Source organism: Rhinoderma darwinii, chromosome 8, assembly GCF_050947455.1.
Source record: "Rhinoderma darwinii isolate aRhiDar2 chromosome 8, aRhiDar2.hap1, whole genome shotgun sequence".
NCBI lineage: Eukaryota > Metazoa > Chordata > Amphibia > Anura > Rhinodermatidae > Rhinoderma > Rhinoderma darwinii.
The window spans coordinates 95976380-96003756 of NC_134694.1; the positions used below are offsets into that span (position 1 = coordinate 95976380).

At 40.0% G+C, this 27377-nt stretch overlaps 1 protein-coding gene across 3 annotated transcripts in view; it reads left to right on the forward strand.

Annotated features, from left to right (window-relative positions):
• GPC3 (glypican 3) overlaps positions 1-27377 on the forward strand; it is a 338054-nt gene that overhangs the window by 265737 nt on the left and 44940 nt on the right. The window contains exon 8 of one of the 3 annotated variants that reach the window (XM_075834384.1): positions 19092-19430. The exons of the other annotated variants lie outside the window; for them this stretch is intronic. Within the exon in view, the coding sequence (XP_075690499.1) occupies positions 19092-19231 (140 nt within the window). The 3' untranslated portion in view covers positions 19232-19430. Of the gene's footprint in view, positions 1-19091; positions 19431-27377 lie in introns of those variants that run through there. 3 annotated transcript variants of the gene reach the window in all.

The window sequence follows — 27377 nt, forward strand, 5'->3', positions numbered from 1 at the left end:
ACTTTTAGTCCCCCGTTCTCCCTATCGCTGCCAGCGATCATTCATGTATCCCCTGTCCTGTGGAGATCCTGTGGAGAGGGGACACATGTATTTTATAGGACACACTGTAGGTCACATTTTTTTGGGAGGGGGGACGCTGTATGGCGTTCCCTACAGGGGGGTGGCTGTATGGCGTTCCCTACAGGGGGGGAGCTGTATGGCATTCCCTACAGGGGGGGCTGTATGGCGTTCTCTACGGGGGGGCTGTATGGCGTTCCCTACAGGGGGGGCTGTATGGCGTTCTCTACAGGGGGGCTGTATGGCGTTCTCTGCAGGCGGGCTGTATGGCGTTATCTACAGGGGGGCTGTATGGCTTTATCTACAGGGGGGCTGTATGGCGTTCTCTACAGGGGGATGTATGGCGCTATCTACAGAGGGGGGGCTGTATAGCGTTATCTACAGGGGGGGCTATAAAAAAGGCACTATCTACAAGGGGGGGGGGTTGTGTGACACCCAGGGGAGGGGGGACCCCAGTCAAAAGTTTGCTATGGGGCCCAGTCTTTCCTAGTTACGCCCCTGAGTGTTAGGGTATGTTCACGTGTCAGATTTGACAAATCAGATAGACAAATCTGACACATATTTACTACAGTATCTGCTGCAGAAATTCAAGGCTTGTCATTTGAATATCTGCCATGTATGGTCTGTTTAATGTGCCACGGATCCGCACGTGTTGAATCCATAGGAATAACTTATCCTCGCAGATTTTTTTCTAGCGCATGTGAACAGGGTTACAAAAAAAACATTTACATTCATTGAATGCAGAGTGTCACTGGACTTGACGCGGGGCGCTGAAATCCGTGTTAAATCTTAAACATGTAAATCGGGCTTTAAAGACCAGGGAGGGGGCAGAAAGTTGTACGTGGCAGATCAGGGTGTAGAAAGGGAGGAAAGCAAGTCTTTAGGGAGTAGATCACACAGGCTGTCAGTGTGAAGATAGGGAGGAAAGCACACAGGGCAGTCTGCAGACCCCCAAAACCTAAGGCATCCATTGCCAGAGTAGGTGCCAGTTAATTCAGACATTGATCACAGAATGTTCAAATCTTATTGAATAATACTTGATTAATACTACTAATGTGGCATTGTAATAAATTGTAAGTACTCAAATTGTGCTACAAGTTGGCAGTGAACAAGAATACGGCAGCATAATGTCTTCTCAAATCAGATTATTCAACCCTATAATCTCTCCATGACCACTAACCATGAAAGCAGTAGCAAGCCTTGTTGAATGTCCCTGAATGTGTGTTCCTCTAGTCTTGAATTACAACCTACCCAGAAAAAAAATAACATTATTTATAATTTATGTTCTAAATATAGAAATCTGGGGTTTTGGTATATTTTAAGAAAACACCGTTTGAGACCAAAAACATTTAACAACCCTAAGATTATCCTGATTGAACTACAATTTAGCAATTTAAGGGATTAATATATATTTAATGGGACTGCAGTGGACAGGTTATCATTTAGTCCTTATATATACGTTATTATGTAGTAGATGAGGTTTACAAGAACTGATCGAGAAAGTTACAGGGATCTAATTATTCACATTTTCTAGTAAATTTCATGAATCTGTCAAAATAGAAAATGGAAATCTGTGGGTTTTCACAGTTCTAATTTAGCATGCCAAACCTAGTCTAAAGTCATTTGGAAGTCAAATGTCTGAGTAAGAGGCATAAGGTATAAATAATACACAGGGCATTATGTACCAAACTTGTCAAGTGAATGAGGCTCAGCTGCTATACTACACACAGGCCATGGACAAGAGTGGTGCTGTTTCTGAAAAGCTCCTATTTTATTTACAGATATAGCAGTCGACAACTTGACGTTCGTGGCGCCCTATGGCAGGAACATAGCGTGTCTATTCTATTTGCATAGCGCGCTGCTTATTCTCTTTAACTTGAATCGCCATGGCACACTACGATATTAACGTAGCATGCCTGGAGTTAATTTGGTGGCTGTTACAACTGTAGTATTAACCCCATCCCGTCACAGTCATTTTTTGGATTTTCGTTTTAATTTTTTCCTCCACACCTTCCAAAAGCCATAACTTTTTTATTTTTTCGTCGATAAAGCCATATGAGTTGTAGTTTTTTACGGCTGTTTGTGCGTCTGTAGAAAGAAATTGCTAATAAAGTCCTGTGATCACAGCAGCATTGGTGCTTAGTCAGTCATTCAATCTCTTCAATGTGAGAGAGGGTGGAGTGGCAAGTGTAATGTAAGCTAGAAGGCCTTTAAAGACCGTAACCATGACCGGGCTGCAACTTCCCTGTATCTGTAAAATGGCAGACAATGATAATTTCCTGTTAATGAATAAGGGAGAAGAAGTTGCAGTACAAATAGCTGATCTTTAATTGGAAATACTTCACATAGATGCTGCACATGAGGATCCAAGAGCAATGGATTTTTTTTTTTTTACTGAAGGTACGCTTTAAGTAACTTTGAATTCTACTCTTTCCTTGAAATCTTGGGTACACAAGCCAATCTGTTTTTAATACACAATTAGTGATAAGTAGGAAAATAAAGGAGACATAAACATCATGCTGGCTGTCTAATCATATTTTCAAAGGGGTATTTTAATCTAAAATATCATCTTTATATCTATCTCTGGAGAAAAATTACCTTTCTTTGTAAGTACCTTTATTTTCCTATCATGGCTTGTTCTGAAGTTTTCATGGCCAGGTCCCTTTCTTTGTTTAAAGTCCATTTCCCTTGCATTTCCATTTCCTTTGCAATCCTACAGCTGTGTCCGCACATGTGCAGATGCTACTGGTTTGCTTCTGCATAGTTTGGCGTGGCGCTCGGATGCGCAAATAATCAGAACATTCACACTAGCTCCCTATCCGGCCACCTATCTGCTGCTCTATAGAAGTGAATAAGACTTCTCCTGGACATGTGCAGTAGCCAGGGAGTCGTCCCCCATTCAACATCTTCAAAGCAGCCGGAGTCCCCGGCTGCTTATCTTCGCCTGTACAAGTTACGTTACTAGAGATTCCCTGGTGTAACCCCAGTGACATAACTGTCCATATATACCATATAATATAGCAAATTCCACAGCTCTCAATAAATTAATGTCCGTATTATGATGATAATTATGTAATTGATTTATTCTGATATACATAAAAGACAGATATCAAATCGCAGGTGACTCCACCCATATTTCAGATTGCATCATAGACCGCAATACCAACGCTGATACATGCCGCCGCTGACCTTTACAGGCTGCTGTTACCCTGACTGACACCCATATACAGATATAGTTATAGAAAAAACGGGGGAAGGGTGGATCCAGCGCTGGTTAGAGATGTATAAAAAGAATCTTTTTCTAAGTTTTAATTCGGATGATTAAAACAGGGATCCATGGAAGAAATAAGCTGAAAAGATGTGATGTCCTGTATTCCCATGCTTCAAGCCATGATTAAGAACGCAAGCGGCGTTCGAAACGCGTAGGCCATTTACTCCACTCCATATCTTGGGAATACAGGACATCACATCTTTTCAGCTTATTTCTTCCATGGATCCCTGTTTTAATCATCCGAATTAAAACTTAGAAAAAGATTCTTTTTATACATCTCTAACCAGCGCTGGATCCACCCTTCCCCCGTTTTTTCTACTACTCCCGTGTGCCGACACGAAGACCCGTGCGCAGAGATGTCCAAACTACCCATGTCTTAATAAGGTGAGCTGGAGGCATCTCTTCCTTTTTTACAGATATAGTTATAATTAGCATCATGACTTATTCATTTATTGAGTTTTGTGGATTTTGCTATACTATATGTTCAAGGAGATCCCCCCTTTTTCCACATAGCACCAACCCTAAATATTGACCGTACTCCGGACTTAACCACAGCATCGATTGTCTATATATGCCATCAGGCCGCTGTTCGGGTGGGTATATGTGACTGGGGGGAGGTACTGGTAACACAGTACCTCTGGATCCCAAAGGTACTGTTTAGGGAGGGAGGCTTTCCAGACTCCCTCTGCTGCATCCGGATGCTCCAGTTATAACCATTCATAAATGGACAGTTATGTCACTGGAGCTTCCCTACGTGCCAACAGTGGCATCTGGCACCCATAGGCTATAATGGTATCCATTTAACGGATACGTCATGAAAACGGTCATGAGAGTTCCTGAGGTAACCATTAAATTGATTAGTCTAGTCTTGAAGTTCGCAGAGTGCTGTTGCAATGTTCTTTTTCTTTTTTACATATAGTATTTACGGTCACAGTGTACGTGCACCTGTACATTTTTCATTTTGTTAGGATGTGCAGACCAATACCTTTTTACATTCTACATATGCTTATTTTAGAGGAACACTAAACCTAGAAATAAATGATAGATGTAAACAGGAGATAAACTTTTCCATTCGTCATTAAATAAGCATCTAGCCTTTTTTAAAATGCTGACATAGTATTTGCCATTATTACCTCTTGGTGTAAGGCATTGGATTGTTTGACTACTTATACTGTAAAGAACCCTTTCCTATATTGATGTCTGAAACACCTTTCTTCCACACACAATGGATGTTTCCTGGTCCTTTGTAAAATCCTTGGAAAAAACAAATCAGATGCTAGTTCTTTGTATGGGCCACACATATACTTAAACATGTTAATAAGGCATCATTTTACAATGCAGAACAAGCCCAATTTTTCTAGCCTTTCATTGTAAGAAAGTACTCTCATCCCATTTAGTAATAAGGTCTGCTATATCCTTTTTACAATATGGACCCCAAAACTGAATCGCATATTCAAGATGTGGCCATAAAAGGGATTTATAGAGGGGTAATATTACATTTGAATCATAGGTTTTTATACACCCTAAACTCTTATTGGCTTTTGCAGCTGCTGCTTGAAATTGAGAGCTGCTGCTTAGATTACTTGTAACCAAAAAACCCAGGTCCTCCTCTTGTTCTATTATCTCCAGCTACGACGTGTACTAAGATTTTACTGGCAATCTTTCGTTTACAGTATTGTACCTCTAATAGTTGTTGTAATGTTTGCACTGTTTACATGTGGGCACAGTGAGCTGGCTAGTTCGCTGGTCATGTGTATGGAAGCAGTGCTGTGGCACCGCAAATGCTTTGTGCTAAAGTGGAGCCAGATTATATAAGGAGGTATTTTGGTGCGCCTCGTGGTAGAAGTTGCTTGTGGTTGTAATGTGTACGTGTAAAGTGAGCCTGTCAGGTGTGAAATGGTTGTGTATGGGACTGACATTGTAGCTTAGATCCGGAGGAGGTCTGTGTAAACCGATTGAGCTTGCCAGCATTCATCGCTGTAAAGGCAGTGACCCTGTGTATCCTGCTGAGCGGTAGAAGAACTTTCCTGTGCTTTGACCTTAGCCACACTGCTTAAGTACTTGGGTCTACTGGGGAGAGTGCTCCTTGACTGGAGGAGACTTTGTATATCCTGCAAGTGGCTTTCGACCACTTCCTGCGTGTTCGTGTACCAAGGGCAGGTGAAGGCATTGTCACTCCTGCCTGCAAATGTAGCCAGAGATTGTACCGCCAAGCTAAGTGCCCATCAGAAACTCTAACCGCCAAGCTGTGTGCCAATATTTGAAACCACCAAGCTATGTACTCATTAGAGACTGTGACCGCTAAGCAAAGTGCTGCTGCTTGGAACCATTAGGCATTGTGCCCCAACTGAAGTTAAATTCTGTTCCATTGAACTGTGCTGTGTCCATTAGTGCACCATTCTCGAGTGGGCTACCATGTAAGGGTTAAGGGTCACACACTGAAAAATTACCTTTTTACATTCACATCTTGAACTTTTATTTTAGGGAAGTGTGTGTCTAATTTTCTGCTTGGGTCAGATTTTTAGCCACAAACATAAACTTTAATGCATTTTTTACAATAGAAAAAATGTATAAATTAAAGTTTGAAACAAAATTACATGAAGGCACCTGTGTGTACAAAGGGTGGAGTGGCATTTTGACAATGTGCTATTTGCCTACTTTCTGAAAATGTATGGGTATGGGGGTTTAATAATTTTATAATTTAGGTTTTATTTGTACCAAAGGTGCAAAATGTGCAGAAACTCCTGGAAGCGTAGGGGTTAAATAACGTAATGCCGTTAACTACAGGACAATTTTGGAACTTGAGAAATAAGATTGTACAAAAAAAAGTAAACTGAGAAAAACCAGTAACTCATAGGTTAATTTCTTAGGGGTTATTATAGTTCTTGACTAATTTAAATGCACTTTTATACTTTATAAAAATGCTAAATTTTGATTGCACTGTATTATTTTTATTGTATGTGTCACAATTTATTTTTTCCTCCATATTGGTTAGTCACTAAAGTTATAAAGCAGACTTGGCAGAAAGGCAAATTACTGAACAGTGAGAATAGGTCTACATTACAAATATCTTGTCTGAAAAACACCAAACTAATTTCTCTGATCACACTACATGAAATAAAACTAGTTAGATTACAAGGACAATCTGCCTGCTGAGACCCATACAAATAGACGTCTTGTAGCTATTAACAAACGATTAAATGGGCCGGTTATGTCTGAGGCTATGAACACTAGCTGTGTATTCAAGGAATATTAATGTTGTCTGTCACAGAACATGATTTATAGTCTACTGCCTTACCCAGTTTTGCGAGCTCATAGGCTATTCTCTGTAAATAGATTGTAAACCCTTATGAGAAAAAAAAGCCTTTGTCACTGCCATTAATGTAAATATATTAGCCAAAAACAGCACCACTCTTGTCCTTGGTCTATGTCTGGTATTGCAGCTCATCCTTATTCACTTAAATGGGGATGAGCAGCTATACCAGACATAGTCATGGAACAAGAGTGGTGCTTTTTCTGGAAAAAGAAATAGATCCTTTTTTGTTCTATTTTTTTTTAACCCCTTTAATTTAAAAGAAGTCTAACATACTAATTTATTGAAAAATGCAAATGGCACATATTCTCATAAGATGATATTTGCAAATTACGGAAGAAATCCAGGGCTATGTATTTATAAAAAAAACTAATAAATATACACTATTCTGACACTTTAAAATACATGCCCATCTAACCATACTTAAAGAGTAACTGTAGTTTCCAAAAACGTTTCATATGTAATAGAGAGATTTTTTAGAAGTTTTGATCGGTGTGGATCCGAGTCCTGAGACCCCCATCATCGCTGAAATGAAGGTGAAGAAGCGCTCAGCCGAGCGCCCTGCATTTTTGGCTGTGGTAGGTGCTCCTCGTTAGGCTGAAGACAGCGTATGTAGAACATTTATGTGAGCCGTCTTGAGTCTAACGAGCGCTTATTACAGCTGAGCGCTTCTGCACCTTCGTTTCACTGATGGTTGGGGTCTCAGCACCCGGACCCCCACCGATCAAAACTTCTGAAATGTCTCTGTGACATAAACATTTTTTGTAAAGTACAGTTACTCTTTGAGAATACTTAATACCATTACCTAATCATATGATTAGTAGGGCGGCTTCATTTTCATGTCATATGAAAACATGTCAGAAGATAAGATTGGTGTGGACTTCTACGACTTCCCAAAAGCACTGAAAAGCACAGAGAGGTTTCGATGTTTTAGGGCCTGTTCACATCAGCGTTGGTTTCCGTTCATGGGTTCCGTTGCAGCTTTCCATCAGAGGAACCAATGAACTGAAAGGCAAATGGAAACCATAGCTTCCGTTTGCATTATCATTGATTACAATGGTAATGCTTCCGTTGCAAATGGTTTCAGTTTGTCTCCATTACATAAGGTTTCCATTTTTTAGTGGAAACAATAGCGTAGTCGACTACGGTATTGTTTCCGCAAAAAAAAAAATCTCTCCCGGTGGCTGAGAGCAGGGAGCTTTAATTGTTCCCGGCAGTGCTGCTTTATTCTGATTCAGTGCCGTAAAAAGGACTATGCATCAGAATAAAGCCCGTTAGTAACCGCCGTGAAAAGGCGTATTGGCGGTCACTAACGGGTTAAAGCCACATATTCAAACGCATGTCAACCTGTATCAGAATGTCTCTAATTGGCAAGATGTACGTGGGTTGCCCTTACCCTTCTGTACCCATTTCTCTAGCTTTATCCATTGATGTAAATTATACCACCAAAGTGCAGATGATGGCATAATGACACCATTGCCGTGGACACCGGGTAATAAACACTGACTTTGTTCTTATTTGTACTAGGACAATACCGCTTTACATAATGTATTTGGAAACGTGCCTTATCGTGTTGTTTTCGTATTTTTACTTTGTTATAGAAACGTGCCAGTTACTTAGCTCTGATGAAGGAACAGCCCTTCCCCCCCGCTTTCATTGCTTCATTTTTAAAAATGAAGAACATTAAAACCAGATTTCTTCTGAACAAGCTTTATTCCTGTCAGATCCAGTTTATTTCAATGACCAATTTATGTAAACAGATAACTTACCCTATAGAGCGGGCAAACTGATTGAAAACAATAATCAAATGCTCATGCATAAAAGAGTAGAATAATTTGTTATAACCTGATCCAAATTCTAGGATTTCTGTTGCTAATTAAAGTGCCAGTACGAAGCAATGATGAAACCAATATATGTGAGTAAACAGCCTATACCTTTTCCATACAGCACTGCTGTCACGGAGATCGCTGGGGATACAAATACATTTTATTTATCTTTATCGGTAGGGGTGCAGCATTTTTTATTGGTTTCTGGTCTTCCGGAGTATGACAAGAGGTGGCTGAGGTGTTCAATGTTATGTAACTCCATAGAAACTCTTCTGCATCCAAAATCAATAAAGGTAAAGAAATGACCAGCCTTCTAGTCCACCTCACTTATCAAATATATAAGGGGTAGCCATGCATTCAATACAGTGAGACATTCACTAAAGTCCTTCCTAATCTCACGAGCTCTCATTAACTTAGATACTTGTCCTAACTTGTCTATTCCACTGTTCTCCTGCCTTCTGTTGCCCAGAACTTTCCCTTTGGCATAATTTGGGGTAGGTCTGGTCATAGACTTTTTCAATGTGGTCATTTCGACAGACCCAGTCACCGAAATATGCCAAAGCTTCTCTCATCTCGCTTGACACTATCACAATACATACAAAATACACAATTAAGGGGTTATAAACTTATGTTACACCAAGTTCACAGTTGTGTCACACTTCCGCTTTAACTGGATTTGTTTTAATGGATAGAAAAATAGGTAAAATTAATATAATACATGCCCAATCACATTAAAAATCTTGTGATGGAAGATGACCAGATACAAAACTCATTATATATGTATATATAAGTATCTAAAAATCTCACACCGAACTCACCACCAACATCAGGGAAAGCCACGACACAAAGGGGGCTTCTAATTTTTTTCATAGCTTCAGAGCTTCATCCTGAAGTCCTGTAAATCTATAAGGACCACAATAGTGCATTAAGGCATAACTCTATAAGGGCTGTTTTTAATAACTATTTTCTTATGCTCACAAACATGAAACAATATCTGCCGAACCATAACATCATCCAAATTTGGTGTCCCAAGAATGATTCAACTCAAGATTCAGCTTTATCTAGGGATCCTATAGAAGTATATAGGATCCAGGATGAACTGTCTACAGCAATCTGCTACAAATGTTTAGGCATTTTATTATTTCCCTCTGTTGATGGAGGGGAGCTCGGAGAGAGACTTTTGAATACTGAATTCGTATATCATTGCACCGTGGAGGATTTTAAATGGCTTTTGTTGGATGCTAACATATGCCTTCCATTCCAACCTATTTCTTTATTGACTGTAATGGTAAAAATAATAAAACTTCAGGTTTTTAGTTTCTTTTCTTTTTTATTTTACGGGGGATATAGTAATATGCTTCTTTGTCTGCTAAAAAAAAAAGCAACATTTCCTGACATAATGGAGTCTATTTGATTCCAACAAAAAAGCCTATTAGAATCAAGGGGCACTGAAATGTTTTTCCATGTTTTTCTGTAAAAACAACAGAACGGATTTACATAGAGATAAACATCACTGTGAACAGAGCCTAAAGACCATTTAAAGAGTGTGAGAACATAAGAACAAAGTGTGTTAATATAATGTGTTTAAATCTAGCCTCTTAGAGCAGTTCTGAAAGGCCAGAGCGGCAAAGATAATGTATATTCATTGTCAGGACACTGCAGTAAAGATAGTGTGTGTGTATGTGGCTGCACATAGTGATGTAATAAGATCACTATATAATGTGTAAATTAATGGGGAGAAGTGGATGACGCTGATTGGTCAGCGTCATACACTTCTCTCGCCAACGCACACTTGGCCAAAAAGTAAAACACGCCCAGTTGTCCATTAAGAAGCATAAAGCTAAAATAGGTCATAACTCCGTCAAAACTGATAGTTTTTCTAAATAAAACACTGCTGTAATCTACATTACAGCGCCGATCACGTTATGTACAAGATAGGGCTCTTATAATGTGACGACAGAGCCTCTTTAACATTAAGGCGGCATACACATGGAGACATATACTTAGATACACGGAGTCCCTGTGGCTCCGCACTATGGTGCCGTAGACACTCTGTGTGCTACAATATGGTGCCTCTGTGAGGCATCATATTACGGAAATATTCTCTATTAGACTTCTAGGGGAAAGTACCTTCATGATGAGCATCTGATTTCATAGGGGATTTGAAAGAGAAAAACCTTGTATACCTTTGTATAAAATTTGAGGCATACGGAGGATCGGTAGAGCACCATGCACATCTATGGGTGAAATATTAAAGCTCTGTACAACTCGGGGATTCATGAGCATGAGCCCTTATTGTGTGAATTCCGAATAAGGCTCATACCTATAAATATAAAAATCTATGATCATGCAAGTGTTTTTCTCATGACTTTGCAATTCTGTGACATTGATAAATGATTCTCTATAACATGATGTTCATGAAACACGCCAGACATATGCAAGAAAATAGTGAGCGCTGTGTGTAGTGGTAATGATGTATTTATTAACCTACACTTTGCAATATACCTGCAAGTAATAAAATCTGATTTCATATTTTTGCATCCCATGTTGTGTATTTTGATTTTGTGTTACTTAATTTCATGTTTTGAACAGATACGTACTGTTGTAATAAACTCTGCTGCGAATTATTATACGCTTATGTCAGAAGGTCGATTGAAGTCGAAGTTCCCAGAATACTAATAACGTAGGGGTTCCCTGCTTGTGTGCCTTGTCATTTTCGCTACTGTAAATGCCAGATACGCGTCACATTAAAAAAACATACACTTTGCAATTCCAGTATATTCAGAGGCTTTAGATGAGTCTGTTTCTTAAAGTGACATCCCACTCCCAAATTCATACCTAGATGCTGCCCATCGATCTGCGGGCGACTTCTGGAAGGCCACTCCTGCAGTTTGTCTGTACACAGTTCCCGGCAGCAGTTGTCATGAACCCAAAAACATTACAAACAAAAACGCATTTACGAATATTGTCTAAGATTCAAATAGCATAAACTTAGACCAGGCAGTCTGAAAATGCATCAAATTTATCACTGTGGCACACCCTGTATAATAAATTTGGCTTATCTTGCTAGACATGCTAGACACTTTTCTCTTCCTCATGCCAACTTTTGGTTGACTTATTTAATGTTTGGTGCACTTTGGCTCATTTTTATGCATTTTAAGTCACGCCTCCTTGCTAAGCCACGCCCATTTCCTGGATACTTTTTTTTTTTTTTAAAGTGTAGTGTGGCCCACATAGCTTTTCGACACATTCTAGAAGCAGACACAGTAGTAAATCTGCCCCATTGTGTATAGAGATCTTCATATTCTGCTATTGATAAGCAAACATTTAACAGCTACATTTTTAGTAAAGAAAATAACGGCTGAAAAAAATGTCACAAAGGTCTGCCCTAAATGCTGTGTGTGAATTCAGCCTCAAAGAGGATCTGTCACTAGTTTATTAATTCCTTACCTCCCAACTAATCTAATAGGCGCTATAATGCTGATAACTACAGTGTAATTTTTTTTCAAAAACATTATTATTTGTAAAGCTATGAGCATTTTTTCTAAATATCCTAATTTGGCTATACTTGCCAAATGGGAGATTACTCGTTCTTTTCATTCTGGGCGGTGTAATGTTTTCTGTATGACGCTGTCCAATCAGCTCATACAGTTCTTCTCTTTACAGCCCGGCGTGATCTAAGCTTTAATCACGAGATCACGCTGTGTTGTCACCTCCAGTCGCAGGTCCTTCAACACAGCGACTCAGCGCGACTCCAGGAAGACCGCGGCGGGGGGAAGCATTGCCACGGGAGGGTTAGACAGCGTTCAGTGTTCACACAGAGTTTTTTGGGGGTTTTTTACCCGTTTTTGAGTTTTGTGTTTTTGAGGCGTTTTTTGACAAATGCCTCAAACAATAGGAGGACATTTAAGGCCATTTTTAATGCCGATTCCTATGCGGTTTCCATGTCAAAATCAGCACCAAAAAACTCTGTGTTAACTAAAGCTTAGAGGAGGTGAGTGTAGTGTTTTTAGTACGATTTCCCTACATGTGAACTTAGCCTAATTCACAGGTATGTACATTATAGAATTACACTATTTAGGCCAATTATTATCTAAGTTTTTATGACCTTATTATTTAAGTGAGGATTCAAGATGAATCATTAAGAAAATAAGAATAAGACGACAAACAAGGGAATAGTCAGGTCACAAGCCAGGTAGTCAAAATAATATTCAGACAAGCCGACAGAAACACATTACAACAAGTCTTCTAAATCCAGGTGAGATCAGCAGGTGTGACCCTGGCGTGCGGTTGCACGTCTGATCCATGAGAGAGGAGGTGCATTGAATTCCTAAACTGAAAGTAGAAAGTACAGCACAAGTGGTAGAAAATATTATGGCATTCATGGCCAGTGTGACATGATACAATGCCTAGAGCCTAAAAGGGTGGACTCACCATGGCAAGTACTGTCCATATGTCTTTTAGGTAATGCTGCAACGGCTACTGCATTGGAAATGTATAGTCAGGAGTGGCTACCCCCAGCGATTGCAGTTTGTTAGGGGTTAAAGAAGACTACCCCTTTGAAGGCTATTTACACCTTTTCAACTAAGTTTCTTTTTTTGTTATCAATCTGTTTTGTATGGGGGGGCACATAACTTTTCTCCAATTGCAGATTTCGGCGGGAGGAAGAATCGGCATGATGGATTTTAACATGCCCAATCCTTTGTTCCCACTGGAGATAAGCCGCTATTAGAGGTGTCTGGCAGCGGTTTATTTCCCTCCCCCATTGTAGTAAATAGGTACACTTGACTGAAAATCGGAAGAAATAACTGTTGGCCAAATGAGTGTTTGGTCGACAGTTATTTAAAGTGTATAGCCACTTTAAACGGGTTGTCCAGTTTCAGTAAATTAATGTTATTTTTTGTGTAATTAAAAGTTATACAATTGTCCAATATACTTTCTGTATTAGTTTCCCATGGTTTCAAGAGTTCTGCTTGCTGTTATTCAGTAGGTACGTTCATTTACTTCCAGTGGATAAAATTCTGTCCAGGGTCATGTGATGGACACACAGGTGCTGGGATTATTAGGAGACACAGCTCTGATACACATACTGTAACGATCGCAGCACCTGTGTGTCCATCACATGACCATGGACAGAATTTTATCCACTGGAGGTAAAAAATGAATATTCCTACTGAATAACAAACAGAGTTCTTGAAAACCATGAGGAATTAATACAGAAAGTATATTGGAAAATTGTATAACTGTAAATGACACAAAAAAAATAACATTAATTTACTGAAACCGGACAACCTCTCTAATATGGTATACAAAAAGAAATAGTGGACATCATCCAAAGCCAAAACAATACTATGCATGGTGCAAGTCCAAAAGGGCTCTGTCCAAATGGTCCTTATATTACAACAGCAATAAGAGAAGTTCTGGACAGCACTCGCGTCTTGATTCACACAAGTTAGCTTTTATCTGGTCGTGCAACGTTTCGGCTAACAAAAACGTTGCACAACCGGATTAAAGATCAATTTTTTGCATCAAGACATAAGTGCTGTCCAGAACTTTTCCTATAAATCCTTTAATATGCGAAGACTTCCAGGTTGGCACGACTCCTAAGATCTCTACATTTCAGAGCACCTGGTATGAAAGATTTGGGCCAAAAAAATGAACTTTCCGCCTTTTAGGAATCTTCCAGAGAACTTATATTAAAGACCCTTTAATGTGTTTTGTGAAAAATATCTAATAGCTGTGTCGAGTTTTCAGAGGTTGAAGTTATGGACTGACTAGGTATAAATGGTATACTGTGTACAGAAGCCACCATTTAGAATCTACTTATTATTTCTCTAGTATAATTAACACATAAAAGAATAGGTCTGATTGGTTAATTTGGGTTCCAATGTCCCTTTGAAAATATTGGGCTGCCAGACAAGTGTTATCATGGGGACAGAAACGGAGAAGCTCTTCTTAAGTTCACATTTTGTAAAATACACTTAGAGATTTAATATAAATCATCTACTAGTTTCCCTAAATAACATTATGCAACATTTATTGATAATATTTCCATGTAAAGTTTTTCTTTAATCAATTTAGAATCCACCTGGCAAGATTAACCTTTCTGTCATCGGGTGTTTACTCCAGACCTTGAACAGTTTATCTATCCTGTGTGAACATATACATCAGGTATAATCTGTCACCTGGTGCCGCCAGTAATAACAGGGAGGGATTGGTTCTGTACTTCTGTACACATATATTATAATACTTTCCGCACTTAATATGGTGGATGTTGATGAGATCATTCAGGGTGGATTCTATTTAAGTAACATAAACATGCTGACTCTAGGAATTATCCTCCATTGTCCATAGTCTTCTGACAGCAGATTACCAGAGAACCATTCCCTTTGCCTTTGAATTATGTCTTAATAGCAGATGGGCTCAATTTACATTTTCACTTAATACCTTTGTTTAGCAAAGAAAAAAAAAAGTTTCCCTTTTCCAGTGCAAATGTGTCAAACCATATGTTTCTGATTTTACAAATATTTGGGAATTTTATAAACATTTTCTGAATGCCAAAGGGCTTTCCAAGCTATTGAAATTCAGCTATTTGAGCAAGTCCTTGAAATTCATGCTTTGTAAGTCTTTTAGGTGCTGTACATGGTTCTGTGTTTTTCAGGAAGCAGTGAACATTTTGTCAACATGTCACAGGTATGGGTTAATTTATTTTCAGAATATATAATTCGATATAAAGTGTCAATAGGACACGTTCCCTTCACACAAGGTCAACTGTAAAATGTTTTTTTCAAGCCTGAGCTAGGGGGGTCAATTATGTCAGCTAAATGTGCCCCGTAAATAGGCAAGAGGATGTGGATTCCAACTGAATAGCAGACAGAGTTCACAGAGGAGAGGGACATATAGAATGGCAGACAGTGTTCACAAAGGGGAGGAGAATATAGAATGGCAGACAGCCTTCACAAAGGGGAGGAGCATATAGAATGGCAGACAGTGTTCACAAAGGGGAGGAGCATATAGAATGGCAGACAGCGTTCACAAAAGGGAGGAGCATATAGAATGGCAGACAGCCTTCACAAAGGGGAGGAGAATATAGAATGGCAGACAGTGTTCACAAAGGGGAGTAGAGTATAGAATGGCAGACAGTGTTCACAAAGGGGAGGAGAATATAGAATGGCAGACAGCCTTCACAAAGGGGAGGAGCATTGTAATATCGGGGTAGGGAGACAGACAGGTGAGCCCTAATCTACCCGCCACTCAGTCCCTGCCTACTTGCAACGACCCGCCCTAGGCGACGGGATACAACTGGGCGACGGTCCCTACACTCAATAGGTGCACGACAGACAAACAGACAAGGATACAAAGAAGCCAGGGAAATGGGGAAGCTGCCCACGGGGACAAGCGAAGTGAACGAGCCGAGTCAAACCAGGAGATGAGCGAGGTACAAAAACGCAGAGCAGAAGAGTGGTCAGTAAAGCCAAGGTCAATCACAAGCAGAGGATCAGTAGTTCAAGAAGCTGCAGAAGGGCCAGGAAACCAGCAGAGAAGAATCACAAGTAAAGGAGGAACAGGAAAGGCAGATATAAATAGACAGAGGGCGGGAACTAGCTCCGTCTGGCCAGGCTGTGATAGGCTCTCCCACTCCTAAGCCTGCCATCCTGGGTGGTGGAAGATGGAGTCAGTCTCACAGACATAGAAGCAGGTGCAGACTGATTAACTATGGGCGTCGGCACAGAAGTTGTGTCTGGCAGATCCTTTACAAGCATATAGAATGGCAGACAGCGTTCACAAAGGGGAGGAGCATATAGAATAGCAGACAGCCTTCACAAAGGGGAGCAGCATATAGAATGGCACACAGTGTTCACAAAGGGGAGGAGAATATAGAATGGCAGACAGCGTTCACAAAGGGGAGGAGAATATAGAATGGCAGACAGAGTTCACAAAGGGTAGGGGCACGTGTAAAATGTCCGGTTGTAATGGGGGTCTGTCCCAGTGACAGATCCTGTTTAAATGTACAGCAATTAGGAATTATCTTAGTTAACTTCACATGCTTAGAAAATGATACATAGAGGTGCCACAACATTTTTAGGAAATAACCTAAGGAGAACTCTGTTGCTTACTCTGGACAAGCAAAAGCAGTAAATAAAGTGGGAAACCTAATATTTTGGGAAAACAATATTTAAAACTCATTTAAATAAAATTGATTTAAGTAATTAATTTGATTTTCATGAAATGTAAAAAACCTGTACCTTTTTCAGTCTCCATGCCTCTGTTACGTTCCTCATTGGAAAAGCGGATCCACTAAGCCGCATTTGGTTTAGAGCTTGCTAGACTGGGGTGTGGAATCTATGGAATCTGCCTGTTCTTTACTCTTTACCCCTGCATGAATGTATGGAATTTCCGGGTCCGATTCCTAGAATAGTCATCGATTGGTGGCAGATGCACTGCAACGAAGAACTTGTAACAAAGTCCGTAACGTAGCCAGGGGCCATCAATGGAGAGCAATCAGGATGTAACGATCAGTAGGATGAGACAGAACTGTAGTCACAAGTCAGGCCAGGAGTCAATACCAGAAGAAGAACCACAAGAATCAGGCAACAATTCCAGAGTGTGAGAGAGGAGAGTAATCCAGGAACAAAGTCAATAACAGTTGGGCGCAATAGTCGCAAGTATGTGCCATGCAGGCAAGGAATCTATGAAAGCTTCTCCTTTAAATAGGCCGTCAGGCCTGACATATTCAGTGGCCCCCGATCACCATGACATCTCAACGTGGCCGGGATATAGGAACAGGGAGCTTCGCTTGAGCAGGGGCAGTAGAGAAGGAGGCATTGGGACTCGATCCTGGAGCCAGACAAGGTGAATAACAGCCTGTGAAGGGAAAGTATCAGATTTTATGCTAATTGCTCATCAGTAGCTCAAACATATGCTATGATACTACAAAAGCGGGGGCCTTTGAAGTTATTTTCATCTTCTAGTGCAGTGTTCCCCAACAAGTGGCTCAGGTGCCACATGTAGCTCTTAGGGCTACTGCATGTGGCTCTGTAGCTTGTGGCAGCCCTAACTACTTCTGTGTCCTAGTGGCACCAGGTATGTCATAATATTACTGAAACTTTCCACTAGCATTACCCTTTTAATATCCATTGTGGCTAAAAACCCCCTGTCAAATTTGAAAGAGTCTCGCAATCTAGAAAGGGTTGGGGCCCCCTTTTCTAGTGGCGGAGTCACTTGCTATAATGGAGAAATGCCGGTGGTTAGTATTGATATGTGCCATCAGCACTTTGGGAGCTCAGTGACCATTTTGCAGGGATTTTTTTTGTTTTCTTTTTTTAAATTTTTAAGGTTAAAATTTGTGATTAAAAGTGGGCCACCTATTTTTCTCACTAATACTTTGTCATACTTTTAAATGGCTTATTCACATATCTGTGAGGCAGGCTGAAGTGTATGGAATATGAATAATAATGAAATTTACTGATTCTACCTCACTTTCAGTCATAGCGAGTTGTGTGGTAAGTTTCTGGCATGTTTTGGTGTACACTTGATCTCAAAATCAGATCTTCCATCTGTAAGATCATGTCTTATGGAGACTCACACGTCTGTCAATATTTTAGTAATAAAAGCACCAGACTAAATAAATCTGTCTTTGATGTAACTCAACAGAGCTTCATTGAGCTTCAAAAACTTTCTTCATTCAAACTTTTATAATCAGCTGGGAAAAGCGAGCCTGAAATAAACAAACTGTTTCCAAAGTTCACATTGGGCACTTAATAGAATATAATGGGATTTTCCTGTTAAAAAGAAATATAACTTGGCAATTGCTATTGGCAATTATTTTGTTTTCACAGTGTTATTTCTTTAAATTGAGCTGTACTGAATTAGCTGTAGAGCACGGTGACATGAGCGGGACACAGCATATTTAGTGATGAGGGATAGAATCTATGGAGATAAACATCCTTTAAACTTAAAATGCAAAAAAATCACATAAAATTATATCAACTCTACTCAAAAGCACAGAAAAATACCATACTTACTAATACAAGTGCTGGTTAAACCCAGTTCCCAGCAGCATGCAAGCAAGCCATACTTCTATATAGGGGAAGTAGCACCGGTGCAAAATACTGCTGATCATCTACTCATACGCCTATCATCCATCAGTGGGTGGCTGCTTAGTATTATATTGCACAAAGAGAAGTCTTCTATAAGGTGCCAGTCACATGTAGTGCATCATACAGGCTTACAGCCTATTAGTTACACCCATACCCTTATATCAGGCAGGCTCCTCAGCACCTTCTTAGGCTGGGTTCACATATATCAGTTGTGTAGGGCCAGCTGTTTTTAGTCTCAGCTGGATACAACTGATACATTTTTGTGACTTTGTGCTCCAGTCCAGCGTCTATAGCCATACAAGAAAACGGTGCATGCAACGTTTGTCTGTGCGGCGAAGGTAGGCATCCGGATCGACAGAGATATATTATAAACCCAGCCTTAGAGCACCACACAAAGTACTGTCACTCCATTGTAAGCCAGCATACTGCTGGGAATGGGTTCTCCCACTTCTTTATTGTCCATGTTTCACATTCATAAACTGTCTTTCTTCGACAGTAGAGATATTTTGCATTCTTCTTCCCAGGAAACAGACTCCCTACCAGCTGGATCTTCGCAAGGAGAGTCCGTATCTTCCGTATGGTAATACACATTGCATCTCATACAAACCAACAGGAGCCCTACTCTTTACTGATGAGGAGCAACAACTCTGAAACAGTGCTGTAGAAAGATAGGTGTTTTTTGTTTGGCTAATAACCTAAATCATGTTTCAAGGCTTTTTAACCCCTTCCCGTTGCGGCCAGTTTTGACCTTCAAGACAGAGCCTAATTTTTCAAATCTGATGTGTCACTTTATGTGGTAATAACTTTGGAATGCTTCAACCTATCCAAGTGATTCTGAGATTGTTTTCTCGTGACACATTGGACTTTATGTTAGTGGTAAAATTTGGTCGTTACATTAAGTATTTAATTGTAAAAAAAACCCACCTGGTTACGCAGGGGGGAGCTTTCAATGCCTGAGGGTTTACCAGTGGCTTCCCAGTGGCAGACTTTACAACTGACTCATTACATATCTTGTCTTCCTGTGCCCACTACCTATACTCGCACACTAACTCCTTTTGAATAATTGTGTTCTCAAAAAGGCCATGTGAAACGTACATTATCCAATATTTATAGCTTGTTACTCACACCTACCAAGGACTTTACACCTCTATATGTTACGAAATGGGAAATTTCACTCACGGGAGACCAAAAAGAAAAGATCATGATCCTTTCTCATAAAGCGTCTACTAGTAATGCATATCAAGAAGCTAATTTTAAAATAATATCCCAGTGGTACAGAGTCCCGCATGTTCTGCATAAAATGTTCCCTGATGTATCCCCCCTTTGTTGGAGATGCGGCAGGGAAGACGGGACTCTTCTACATATATTTTGGTGTTATGATAGACTTCGAAATTTTTGGTCTGAGATTCAAGATATCATACTTGAGATTACTGGGTTGACATTGGGGGATGATCCGGCATGGATCATTCTGCATCACCATAACATATCTATAGAGAAATATAAGAAATCGTTGCTGAGACATCTGTTGAATGCAGCGAAGGCCTGTATTTCGGCTTGTTGGAGATCCTCTGAACCCCCATCTATTTGACAATGGCTTGAGCGTGTTTATGAAATTCGGAAAATGGAGGAACTACTTCATTCCTCGCCTGAACGTGCAGTTCAGTTTCAGAAAATCTGGTTTTATTGGTTCTCGTTTTACAAATCTGACAGATGTCGGCGATTTCTGGGTGCATCTGCTGGAGATGGATCTGAGGATGCTTAGGATCTTACTGGATTGGCGCGCTATGGGGGGGAGGGAGATGGGAAAGGTGTTTTCTTTTTTTTCTTTCTTTTTTTTTTTTATTATCATTTCATTTTCTCTTTTTTTCTTTCTTTGATCTGTTCTTTTCTTTTCTAGACCGGTTGTTTACCTTCGGTTGGTGGGGTTATAAGTCATGGGAATGTATGCCAATAGGTATGTGTTCATATTTATCTCTCCTAAAGTCCAATGTGAGTTTGGGGTATTCACATGAGATGGCTATATTCGAATAACTGCTTTCTACTGTTGTACTAATCCTTGGTGTGATTTGTCATGAGAGGAATATTTTGTACCCCTGTCCCCACTTCTTTCTTTTGTATCCCTAATTTTCTATGTTAAAAATTAATAAAAAATTGTAAATAAAAAAAAATTGTAAAAAACACCAAAATTAGCGAAAAATTGCATTTTATAAATTTAAATGCATCTGCTCGTAAAACAGATAGCAATACCACACCAAATAGTTACTAGTTAACATTTACCATATGTCTACTTTAGATTTGCATCCTTTTTTGAACATCCTTTTATTTTTCTGGGACGTTACAAGGCTTATAACTTTAGCAGCTATTTCTCACATTTTCAAGAAAACTTCAAAAGGCTATTTTTTCAGGGACCAGTTCAGTTCTGAAGTGGCTTTGAGAGGCCCATACTTTACAAACCCCCATAAATCACCCCATTTTAAAAGCTGCACCCTCAAAGTATTCAAAACAGCATTTAGAAAGTTTCTTAACCCTTCAGGTGTTTCACAAGAGTTAAACAAATGTGGTGGTGAAATTTACAAATTTCATTTTGTTTTGCAGAAATTCATTTTCATTCAATTTTTTCCTGTAACACAGAAGGTTTTACCAGAGAAATACAGCTAAAAATGTATTATCCAGATTCTGCAGTTTTTATAATTATCCGACATGTGGCCCTAGTGTGGTAATGGACTGAAGCACAGGCCTCAGAAGCAAAGGAGCACCTATCAGATTTTGGGGCCTTCTTTTTATTGGATTATATTTAAGCACCATGTCAGGTTTGTAGAGGTCTTGGGGTACCAAAACAAAGGAAACACCCCAAAAAATAACCCTTTTTGGAAACTACACCCACAAGGAATTTCTCTAGCTGTGTAGTGAGCATTTTGACCCCACAGGTGTTTCATATATTTTATTAAAATTGGGCTGTGAAAATGAAAAATTTAATTTTTTCCAATAAAACATAGAATTTTTTTCATTTCCATAAGAACTAAAAGGAGGAAAAGCACCCCTACATTTGTAAAACAATTTCTCCCAAGTACAGCAAAACCCAATATGTGGTCATAAACTGCTGTTTGGACACACGGCAGGGCTAAGAAGCAAAGGAGCGCCATTTGGCTTTTGGAGCTCAAATTTTGCTGGAATGGTTTGTGGAGGCCATGTTGCATTTGCAAAGCCCCTAAAGGGCCAAAACAGTGGAAACCCCCCACATGTGACCCCATTTGTGAAACTACACCCCTCAAGTAATTTATCTAGGGGTATATTGAGCATTTTGACCCCACAGGTTTTTTGCAGAAATTATTGAAAGTAGGCCGTGAAAATGAAAATCTAAATATTTTTCCAATAAAATGTAGGTTTAACTATTTTTTTTTTTTTATTTCCACAAGAACTAAAGGAGAAAAAGCACCCCACCATTTGTAAAGCAATTTCTCCCGAATATGGCAATATCCCATATGCGGTCATAAACTCCTGTTTGGACACACGGTAGGACTCCGAAGGGAAGGCTTTTGGAATGGTTTCTGGGCGCCATGTCGCATTTGCTGAGCTCCTGTAGTACTAGTATAGTGGAAACACCCCAAAAGTGACTCCATTTGGGAAACTACACCCCTTGAGGAATCAACTTGGGGTTTAGTGAAAATTTTGACCCCAAAGTTTTTTGATGAATTAATTAGAATTAAGCCGTGAAAATAATTTTTTTATATTTTTTTCCAATAAGATGTAGTTTTAGATCAACATTTTTCCTTTTACAAGGAATAAAGAGGAAAAAAAAAAACAACATTTGTAAAGCAATTTCTCCTGACTACGACAATACCCCATATGTGATTATAAACTGCTGTTTAGACATATGGGATGCTTCAGAAGAAAAGGAGTGGTAGATTTTGCAGTATTCGGACACCATGTCACATTCGCAAAACCCTTGATTTACCCCAAAAAAAAAAGTGACCCCATTTTTTTTAGAAACTACAGCCCTAAAGGCGTGTATACACCCCTGGAGCGTGGATTTTGCTTGGTAGTAGTTTTGTTTGAGTGTTACGGGTATTTCAGCTTATAATGTGGTGGCATATGTAATCTGTGCGGAGTATATCAGGGGTATATGTAATCTGTGCGCAGTACATCAGAGCACAATAAGAGGGTATAATAATGGGGTAAATACTACAATTATCCATAGATGTGTGGTACACTGTAAAGCAATTAGTTATGCGCAGGCCATTGTTGCATTGATAAACGGTATTCTTTCTTATCCCCATTTTGTAACACTCTGCACAATTTGGGGACTTTTCCTCCTTTGTAGCTTGGTAAATTTTGCTGGGAAACTGTTGCCCTGGTATAACACGGGCGCCCTCGCTTCCGGCAGATGTGCCATGTCCCTTCCCTTCCTAGTTCCTAAATACTAGGGCCCTGAAACTGAAGGAATGTTCCCCTCCGGCCTGCACATCAAGATGTTTTTTCATCACCCCATCACTAGTGCAAAAATTTTTTAGTTTTTGTTTAATGGAGCTGTGTGCACGCTTATTTTTTGTGAGACAAGGTGTAGATTTTATTGGTACCAGTTTGGGATGCATACAACTTTTTGAACACTTTTTGTTTCAAGATAAAATTACCAAAAACAAGCAATTCTTTTTTCGGCATTCACCGTGCGCCATAAATTGCATGTTAACTTTTTTTCTCCGGGTCGACACGATAACGGCAATACCAAATTTACTTATTTTTTTCATACTTTGTTTTACAGCATTCACCGTGCGGCATAAATTATGTAATAGTCTTTTAGTTTGGGTCGTTACGGACGCGACGATACCAATTATTTCTAGTTTTAAAAAAAAATAAGTTTTTTCCAATAATAAAATTATGGAAAAAAGGGCAAGTTTTTTTTTTTTTACTTAAAATTTTATTTTTTGTCCCACTAGGGTACTTGAAGGCCTAAAGCCCTGATTGCTATTCAAATACATACGTAGTGCAGTGTATTATTCACTGATATCAAGCCTATGAGGACCCGCCGGAGGCGGGTCTGCATAGGCTTCCGTACAAGGCAGACACGGAGGCCATTATTATCCCTCCGGTTGCCATACCCATCATCGACACCCCAGCATTTGCGTCGCTGGGGTGCCGGTCGGGATAAAAGCCCTCAGATGGTGCGCTCTCTATTGAGCGCAACATTTGAGGGGTTAGTCGACCGGACCAGGGACCAGTTCCAGTCCACTCCTGACCTTTACAGGAGGGTGTCAGCTGTAATATACAGCTGACACACGGCGGTGATGGTGCAGGCTCCGAGTCACCGAGACGTAACTGTACTGCTGTTTGCGGGAACAGTCATTTACGTGCCAGCTATAGGTGGCAGTAGAGAGACAGTTTTCTTCCTTCTGGAGGAGTGCTATTTCACATCCATAAAGAAACCTTAGAAAATACCAGAAACGGGACAACTGTGACCTTTAGAATTGAGAGTTGGCAGAACTCCTAATGTTTTAGCACTTTTTGTAATGGTGCTTCAACCGTCTACAGAAACATAATTCAAGCTAACCAAAATAAATTTCCCAGTGAATGGAGTATATTTCCTTCTGTCTTCCTTACTTAAATAATACTGCATAAATACAGTGTGTGCTAGTCTGAGCCTAGACATGTCAGAAAAGTAGAAAGCTCAACACGTGTACCTAAAGCAGACATATGGCTAGACGAAAGTGTCATGAACGTGTATCACCATGTAGAGTTGGCTTTTTCCCTAGTAGCTATGAATGGTGACAGACATTTTTTATGGAGGAAATATAGAAATTTCAAATTCTTCCACCTGGTGAAAAAGAACCAGGTGTAATACCATTCATTTCCATGGTGACTAAAGAATATATGTAAATGCATATAAAATGTGGAATATCAAAAGAGCTATTATAGGCACATGATTTTGTTTTTGCACCTGCTTCACATCATATCGAAGCCAAATATTTAGCCAAGCTCTAGATATACGTCATATATCTAGGGCAGCATTGAATTGCCTGCACTATTATGCTAGTTACTCTGTCTTTTCCAGCATTTAAATGGTAAAAATCACGAGAGGTCGTCTGGTTTGTGTTAGGTACTCTTTCTCCTCGTCTTGTACTTTTTAATACCATGAAAATATGCTTGTGTTTACATCTATTGAGTATGTGCACGGCTCACAGAAGTGGCTTATGTGTCAGTACATTTTGGATGGAAACAAAAAGGTGTTAGTCACTTTAAACAAGGTGCCTATTGAAGCCGGGAGTGCTATGCAGACTTGTGCTGGGCTAATAGCTCCAGGGACCTTATGAAAGGAAATGGATAGCAAAGTAAACCAAACCACCACAAAATTAAAAAGAAACCATTTAAAGCTTGTTATTTCAGAAATACTCTGAGTCTTGGGTTATAAAACCTGGTGTATGCCTACCATAGTACTGATAAAGTGAGAGAGGAACTTGCAAGGGACTTAATATTGAACGTCGATTTAAAAGCAGATAAATACAAAACTTCTAGAAATCCATAGTAGTAAGTATGCCTGTAAGTGCACATCATGGACAGTGTGTTTTGACTTGATTCCGCAGTTGAAGTTCTGTATATAAGGTAAATGCAGGTGAGCTTTCATGGTACTGCGAAAGGTGCTATCAATTGTATATAAAAATATAGATTACACATTGTTCTAGATCGGGCAGCATGGTGGCTTGGTGGTTAGCACTGTTGCCTTGCAGGTACGTGTGTAGAAGAAAAGAGACGGCACTCGTCCAATAAGTTGTGTTGAAAAAGGTTTTTTATTGCGATCACTATGATTATCACGGCGGGTGAATGCAGGACTGCACACAAGGCGCCTGCCATTTTGCTTGGAGCACACTTCTGGCCTAGCTGCTGTGACACCCATAGGGATTTCAATAAAGAACTACCTTTTCAACACGACTTGTTGGGTGCGTGCCGCTTCTTTTATTCCACATACATACCAGTTTTGAATTTGTTATTATTGAGCAGAGCACCACCCGTGTCATTTTATACCTATGAGAATCTCTCCCTATCACCTAGTTTTAGCGCAGAAGCTGTGAGTGGAGTAGTGCCAGCTACTATTTCTTCTCACCTCCACTGTTGCCTTGCAGCACTAAGGGTCCTGGGTTCAAATCCAACCAAGGACAACAGTTACATAACATTTTATATCTTCTTCCAATGTTTGTGTGAATTTTCTCCCACACTCCTTTAAACATACTGATAAGTTAACTGGCTTCCTAAGAAATTGACCCTAGTGTTTGTACTTGTGGGGACATTAACCTGTTTACACACCAACATTGTGGGGACATAAAATGAGGTTCCCACAAAACTGACTATGTAGTCATTGGATTATACCTTTCTAATGTACGGAGCATCAAAATCAAGTATGACCCCATGAGTTACCTTTGTCAGACAAAATACGACCCCACCTTTGCTCATAATAGCATAGGGTGCGTAAAACCAAGAGGATGACTCACTGGAACGTGCATTGTGTCTATATGTGCAGAGTGTGTGTATGTGTGTGTTAGGCTGGGTTCACACCCACGTTCGGCTTTCCGTTGTTCTGTCAGAGGAGCAGAAGATCAAAAATACCTGAAGCGCCAATTTCGTTGCACAACAGACACCAACGGCGGTTGACAGAACCCATTGATTTTAATGGTTTCCATTAGGGTGTCCATGGTTTTACTGAAAGGAATAGCGCTTTTGTTTTCGTTATTTTCAGCCGGCTCTAGCCCTAATTCTCCATCTCCAACGCAGATGGGAACGAGGCCTTAGAGAAATTAAATTGCGAGCCCTTTTCCGTGCAGGAACTGATGTAAATGATGATTTATGTACACCATTGCTGTATATGTTGGGGCTATTAAAGCAACATAAATACAGTTGGGTCCAGAATTATTTTGACAGTGACACAATCTTCATGATTTGGGCTCTGCACGCCACGACATTGGATTTGAAATGAAACAACTGAGATGCAATTGAAGTGTAGACTTTCAGGTTTAATTCAAGGGGTTGAACAAAAAAATCCTGTGAAACGTTTAGGAATTGCAACCGTTTTTCTACACAGCCTCCTCATTTCAGCGGCTCAAAAGTAATTGGACAAATTAACATGAACATTACCATAAATAGAATGTTTGTTTTTTTAATAGTTTGTAGAGAATCCTTTGCAGGCAATGACGGCCTGAAGTCTGGAACCCATGGACATCACCAAACGCTGGGTTTCCTCCTTTGTGATGCTTTGCCCGGCCTTTACTGCAGCTGTCTTTAGTTTATTGCTTGTTTGTGGGTCTTTCTGCCTTAAGTTTTGTCTTAAGCAAGTGAAATGCAGCTCGATGAGGTTGATATCTGGTGATTGACTTGGCCATTGCACAATATTCCACTTCTTTGCCTTAAAAATCTCCTGGTTTGCTTTCACAGTATGGTTTGGGTCATTGTCCATCTGTACTGTGAGGCGATGTCCAATCAACCTTGCTGCATTTGGTTGAATTTGAGCAGAAAGTAAATCCCTGAACACTTCGGAATTCATCCGGCTGTTTTTGTCTTCAGTCACATCATCAATAAACACTAGTGACCCGGTGCCTTTGGCAGCCATGCATGCCCATGCCATCACACTGCCTCCACCATGTTATACAGAGGACGTGGTATGCTTTGGATCATGAGCCGTTCCAAGCCTTCTCCATACTTTCTTCCTCCCATCATTCTGGTATAGGTTGATCTTAGTTTCATGCTGTTCCAGAACTGGACGGCTTCTTGACATGTTGTTTGGCAAAGTCGAATCTGGCCTTTCTATTTTTGAGGCTGATTAATGGTTT